The following is a 7012-nucleotide window of genomic DNA, read 5'->3' as shown; positions in this document are numbered from 1 at the left end:
GCATGGGGTGCTGAAACACCACCCTCCCCCCTGCAGGACAGGTCTGCCTGACCTTAGGTATTTATAAAGGTTGCACTGCTGATGAATACATTCATAATATTATTTGTCATTAACACTGACAAAACAAAAATAAATTGTAGTCATCAATTTACAAGCATCAACATTAGCAGCAGCACCAAAACCCAAGACAAGATAAAAGTATTCGGTATAGTGACTCCAGCACTATTGTTTGCTGGAGTATCATCAGTGGTGTTAGCCACTTGTTCAAGAGTAGATGCTACGATCATATAGCTGAATATAGGGTCCACTGTGACCTCCTGCTCTTCCTGACGTCGTCGTCTATTGACACCACCACCGCGTGCAACATTGTTAATATAGTTGGCTACGATGGTCGCTTGTGCTGCACATGCAGAAGCATCCGAGTTATTTCTAGCAACATAGAGGAGCTCTAAATCACCTAATAACAAAGATGGGTAACTATTTGCAGTAGATTGTAGTCATTATCACATTATATTACCATTTGATGTGAACTCAGCTTCTACCAAGCATCTGTTAGTTGGATCTGACACCACCCTTGATCGGGTCATTATTCTCCCCATACCATTAGTTGTCCTAGCCTCAGTGATGATGTCATCATAACTGTCTAGACCATTCTGGTCATATGCAATACTCAAACCACCACCTGTGAGTTGTACCATGTGGAAGTGACATTATATTGACAACAACCGTATACTTTTAGGAGTGTATCAAATAAGCAGGACATGTATATGCCTACAGTAGTACAAATCTCATGTAAGTCGTGTTTAGATCCTTTAAGTGTTTACGTTAGTGAATTTTGGGATATTATAATATGTACATTCATTGTTTGCATTGTAACATAGCTGTACATTGTTAATTGTGTGCAGGTGGTCTGTATGTCAAGATTTAGTATGTGAAAAGCTTCAGTATTTCTGCATCACCTACCACATATTGGACAGCATCCATCTGAGGGGACGGTTATTGTGCTGCAGTTTGTTCTGTTAGGGCATCGACCACTAGCACGCACCCTTGCACAGAATGTGTTTACTGTTTCATTAGCTGTCAATGTTACACAATTCCCTGCGATAAAAAGTAATAATATATATTTTGTGTACTCAATGCCATAATTAATACCTCCATAGTCAACACGGACATTCGGTTGACTTCTAAGATCACAAATAGTTCTGTAAGTGACTCCATCAGTACCGCATACCTTTAAAAGCACACAAAATCCACCACCACATAATTATGTTCAAAACGTTACAATGGGTTGCTTACAGAATTATTGGTGCAGTCACTGCGATTACAGGAACCAGGAAAGCGCACTTGAGTGTCACTCAATTGTAACATTTGGCAGACACTACTATAAGTCCGACCATTTAGGCCACACACTTGGTTTGCAGTGCTGTTGATAACAGGACATCTCAGCGTAGAGGCATTCACTATTGACAATACAACAAGTACATGCATTCACTCTAACACACATAAGCAAACATGCAGCATCGTGGTCATTTCTGCTTACCGCATACTCTGTAATCATCAGCAGAACAGCTACTCCTAGTTGTACAAGAAGTAGCAAGTGGGAAACAGCGTAATCCTTGGCCACATGGATGAAGATTACAAATAGACTAAACAAAATATTACCATGGTCATGAGGATACAGATGAGTACACTGCACATACTTGTCTAGTGCAGGCACCTGGTGCCACCTCCAGCTGATTGAACCCAGCAGCCTGAGCAGCACACAGATTAGGGTAGGTACGCAGGTCCCTTGCACAAACTGGTCGGCGAGCTAGGGTGTGACACATGGAGACACCAGAGGGCTGTGTGTCATCATCATCATCTTCATCATCAGGACATATCATATGAGTACAAACTACCTCTCCATTGATGCACACACAAATGTTACAGTCACTATCAAAAGTCTCTCCATGTTCATATGTTGTTCCATCTTCAGTGCAGGACTGAACAGCAGTAGGAGTAGCAGTGAATGGACATTGGATGTTTTCACAGAAAGTGAAGGCTCCACTGTTGCAGAGGCATTCTGAACAGGTGTTTCCAGTGACACGCACTCCCATATCACCATGAAATACATCAAACTCGAAGTCATTGATCATCACTGTACAATCTTGGTATACTGAAATCAGGAATACAAATCAATGGTGAGACAAGCTGCACAGCAGAATCTTGAGTCTCTGTTATCCAAGTACTAAAAGTGATCTAAATTAGAGTATTTTGCCAGTACTAATGTTTTCTGTTAGAGTAAGTGTTTGTTCTATTAGAATAGTTGAATAGATTATTTGAACAAATTTATTGTCTTAACACTTTTTTGGATGAACTGGCACTCAGGTTTTGGATAACTGAGGCTCCACATTGTGTGAAGTACACAATAAGCATACCTAGATCATTGCATTTTCGTGGTCTTCCTCTTGATCTTGTGTTAGGTATCTCTGATCCATTGCCAGGATAAACACACCAATGTTCTATGCCGTCAAATTGTTCTGGGTCAAAAGTGCCATCGTCAATACACCGTAAACTGCTGCCACCACCACCAAAACCCTGGCGTCCTCTTTCTCTGGATGAATGGCCACCTCGGTCAAAACAGGGACCTACAACTCACACAAAAAGATCATGTTATTAGTTTCCTGCCAGTATCTTGTTACCTGTTCTGTTCTGACATGTGCTGGTGGTACTGTTGACTCTTCTACAAACTTGATGCCTTGGGCATTCCCTTCCAGCAAACTCCTGGATGTTGTATTGTCATCCAGTACACATGCATGCTATGTACATACTATTGCAGAATCCACCAAGAACAAAACACTTTGGAAAATATCTTCCTCGTCATCCTTAAAATCAAAGTCATAATCGTAGTAATAATCATCTTCATAGTCATCATAAAAATCATAGTCGTCATAGTCATAGAAATCAAACCCTTGTCCATAGTCATCATCAAGCAGACACATTCCTCCCTCTGGGATAGCTAATGAAATAAACAGATAACCAGATACTATCTGTGGATTGCATATTTACACAAGTGCACATACACACACACATGCACATACACACACACACACACACACACACACACACACACACACACACACACACACACACACACACACACAAAGTGGCAGAAATAAGGGGACTAGAGGTTAAACTCCCCCTTGCTCCACCAAGAACAAGCAAAACTATACTCCAGGGCTGACAACTGTGATATACTCTTACAGAACATTCAATAGAACAATCAAAGTGCTTCATACAGCGTGTTCCTAAAATAAGAATTAAACAACTTACCTCTCAATTTCAGAGTTTTATAAATTCCTACTGCACCTTAAAGGCTGCTGTTCAATGCTGTATTATCTTTATACAGATGTAGTTACATTGAACACTTTGCCAAAGCATTGACTGCAAATAGCCTGTTTTCAGTTGTTCACAGTCAAATTATGGAGGATTTGGAATCATTATTACAATAGATTCATTCAAGTAATTAAATGTTACAAAGTCTAGTGTAAGTTTAACTAAAATGTAATGATTCAATTCCACCAGTATCTATAGATGGTACTTCTCTACAGAGAGTTACCCAGCAGAAATATTTGGGAATTATGTTTGATGAAAAATTTACTTGGTCTTTCCAAGTTTCTTATGTTTGTAATAAGATGTCATACTATTTATTTTGGATCAATTCTTACAGGAAGTGTCTGAATACTGTTGTGATTAAGTTACTGGTTGGCTCTCTTGTGATATTTCACTTGGATTATGCCCAAGTTAACCAGTTGCAGTATCTTCAAAATTGGGGCATTCAATATTGTAGTCTCTGTGTCCTGCATCACTATTACTCAACAGATCTAGAACATACTATCCCCCTTGATACTCCAATAACCATTGGGACACAACATAGCCAGAATACACAGTGTTGTTCAGCTTTTGCCAATACATCAAGGTGTCGACTATCTACTACCCAACAATATTTTCGATTCAAGGCTGCTGAATGGTGGAACCACTTACCTGAAGAATTTTTCATTGAGGAATACCACAATTTTGCTAAAGCTGTGCACAGCCATCCTTGTCAGAGTTCTCTTCACTAAACTGATTTGTATACTAATGCTGTCAGTGTTTTATGTGCATTTTTGTGGATGTTTTGTACTCGTTTTCTAGTTGTATATGGTTGCAATTGTCTGTTCTTTGTATACTGTTTTTGTATATACCTATTGTGTGTTTTCTTCCTACATTCCTCTGTGGAAGATTGGCTATGCTGAACAGAAGAGTTTAATCAAAAATTAATCAATCAATCCAATCAATCTGTTTTAAATAAAATGGCTATATATAGCTTTTGGGGAGCATAGCCCCTAATGCCAGAGATTTTATACTCCCCTCTCTCACATCAACAACTTCCCCTACCACTGCACGCACACACACACACACACACACACACACACACACACACACACACACACACACACACACACACACACACACATACACAATTATTAAAGGTCAATGCAAACTCAGGTATACCCATCAAAAGTTTTATGTCAAAAAGGCAGTGGTGTAGTGTTATCCTTATATTTAGATTCTGACTCCCAGCATTTAGCTTTCTCACAGGTCCCTATTGGGATAGTACTTAGGTACAGAGTGTTGCAGAACATACACTGTGGTGTTTATCATGACAGAGGTACTGTACTTTGAATTAGCTTTTGAGTTATACAACAATTGTGAAATCAAAGATGGCAAGAAATGTCATTAAAATTAGACGAAACAATATAACTGCAGTGAAATGCTTCAATGTCAGACATAAACAGCATCCCTCAGTGGGGGGGGGGGGGGGAGGGGTTTCATTGAAATACATTGCTAATTATAAAATTTAATCCTCACAGATGAAATAGACTAAAAATGTCTGTGATACGCTTCCACTGGGCTATTAGCTATATTATCCTATAAGTTGCATACATGTAATATATACAAATTTACTTGTAAACCTGTTGTAAGTACTGTATTATATTCTACAGTATCATGCACATGTGCCTTTACTTACATTCAACACATTCTAACTCCCCAAAAACTCCAGAAGCTACACAGGTGCTGTTGCTAGGACAGTCAGCTGTACTGTTGCACTGATCAACATGTAGAGTCCCTGTAAGTTATGTACAGTAGAGTACATGTGAGATGTTTGTAAAGCAGTGTGCAGTGCATGTTTGGTATGTGTGTGTGTGTGTATATGTGTGTGTGTGTGTGTGTGTGTGTGTGTGTGTGTGTGTGTGTGTGTGTGTGCACGTACATGTGTAAGTGTGTAAGTGTGGTACTACTAACCAGTACATCCATCTATACACTCTCTACAGGTTTCATTGCTGTAAGGCTCCCGGATACAATTCCTTCCACCACATAAGAGGACCATCAAGTCATGATCAAGACAATCTTCTTCATCAAACTCAAAGTCATAATCAAAGAAATCAAAGTCATCATAATCATAATCAGATTCTCCATTACCATCTACAGATACAAACACATAGCTTATTTGTGACTACTTGAAACAAGTAAGGATTATTTACTCTACCACTTGGGTGCTAGAGAACCTATCCAGCGTATACAAGCCAGTTCAGAGAACAAATGCATGGCTCAATTTAAGAGTATGAAGAGTGAAAGAGCCAACCAAACTGTGACTTGACACACAGATACATAATAAATAACATACTCATATCATGCTTTAGTCATATTAAGTAATGTTATTTTCAAGTTCTGTTTATTAGGTAACTCAAGAGCTGCAGCACAAGTTGTTGTCAGACCTTCACTGTAAAGCAGTAATAATAATAATAATATCTACAGTGAAAAACATGATTAATCAGGTCACTGTGATACAATATAAGGCTGTCTGTCTGAATTGGCCTTTGTAAATATCCCGAACTATGTTATATGTACACAAAGTTCTGCTTAATGCTGCGACTCTATATAGAACATTGTGGCCCACATTCCCCAATTTGACCTAATCTAAGGAATACTGCTGCATGATTAGTTATGTGTAATTAAAATCTATGCCAACATTGTGAACTGTTTTCTAATAGAACACACACTAATCACCAAAACACTCTAATAGAACACACACTAATCACCAAAACACTCTAATTAAACAACCACACATATTTTGTACAAGTTCTTGTACTGAGATAGCAGCGAGACTATAGCAAGTGGTGTCACTTACCATTACAGGACAGATGATCTCCCCTCCGGTAAGACATGTACTCCATCCTATTCCCAGTTATAGGATGAACACAAAAACACTCCAGATCAGTAATACATTGTTCCTGGGCATAACGATCACCGTTACAATCCAGCCACTGTAATCTTGCTGTATCCCGAAGATCTTCACAACCTAATATTCAAAGGTAAAATGCAAGAAGCAAAACAATGAATAAAGGCTTGATTACAAGCCTCTCACCCCCACCCCTTGATACCATGCACTATCTCAGATCTGTAGTTAATGTTGTAAAAACCTGGTCATTGTTGATACTGTTATTTATGGGTCTTCCTTACCTTCAAAAGCTTGGGCAACTGCCGCTGAAGCAATCAGAGCTGTAAGACAATCACGTACAATCTTTATAACAATTTAGCTAATTAATGACGAATAAACAGACAACCTAGATCAAGTAAACGGTGTAGTTAATCATGAAAAATAAAACCTCACCTAGTAAAAGCAATGTCTTCATTTTATACAGCAGTAATTCGTTTTAGTGCTTGAAGAAAGCGTACGTAGTTACCGTATTAGGTTTTGCGCATGCGTGTGATACAAACTGTTGATGTACAAAAAGTTCGTGCGTGCACACGTACAGTAAGAAAATAGAAATCTCAAAGTAACATAGCAATTAGTACCTCACTCCTAGATTCTCAACTGCTGCCAAACCATTTGAGTATTTTAAGGCGATTAAAATTGTTTATTTCACCCTGTTATTTAAATATAAGCGCCTGATGCGTAAATATCTTAAAGTCAACGTATTACACTATA

General features: G+C 38.7%; 1 protein-coding gene across 2 annotated transcripts; it reads right to left on the bottom strand.

The window, feature by feature from the left end:
- Positions 1-97: 97 nt before the first annotated feature.
- LOC136242858 (uncharacterized) lies at positions 98-6984 on the bottom strand. Of its 2 annotated transcripts, XM_066034350.1 has the most exons (15): positions 6695-6806; positions 6544-6582; positions 6212-6382; positions 5326-5505; positions 5051-5149; positions 2811-2998; positions 2682-2763; positions 2418-2627; positions 1701-2155; positions 1541-1646; positions 1297-1460; positions 1153-1231; positions 964-1098; positions 518-682; positions 98-457 (listed from the first exon to the last, which is right to left on the bottom strand). In XM_066034350.1, the coding sequence occupies exons 1-15, from the start codon at positions 6714-6716 to the stop codon at positions 144-146; spliced, it is 2409 nt and encodes an 802-aa protein (XP_065890422.1). In that variant the 5' UTR covers positions 6717-6806; the 3' UTR covers positions 98-143. The 2 variants fall into 2 exon arrangements, with proteins under 2 accessions (XP_065890422.1, XP_065890423.1); XM_066034351.1 differs by lacking the exons at positions 6544-6582; positions 6695-6806 and adding an exon at positions 6880-6984.
- Positions 6985-7012: the final 28 nt, after the last annotated feature.

This window comes from Dysidea avara, chromosome 13, assembly GCF_963678975.1.
Source record: "Dysidea avara chromosome 13, odDysAvar1.4, whole genome shotgun sequence".
Lineage (NCBI taxonomy): Eukaryota > Metazoa > Porifera > Demospongiae > Dictyoceratida > Dysideidae > Dysidea > Dysidea avara.
This window is presented reverse-complemented; position numbering and strand designations above follow the sequence as displayed.

Excerpts from the sequence above, each read along its gene's own strand:
- LOC136242858 (XM_066034350.1), bottom strand. The coding sequence starts at position 6,716 with ATGAAGACATTGCTTTTACTAG. Across the intron at positions 2,156-2,417 it reads ACGAAAATGCAATGATCTAG|TATACCAAGATTGTACAGTG; the intron begins GTATGCTTATTG and ends TCCTGATTTCAG. Across the intron at positions 1,461-1,540 it reads TGATGATTACAGAGTATGCG|TGAATGCCTCTACGCTGAGA; the intron begins GTAAGCAGAAAT and ends TATTGTCAATAG.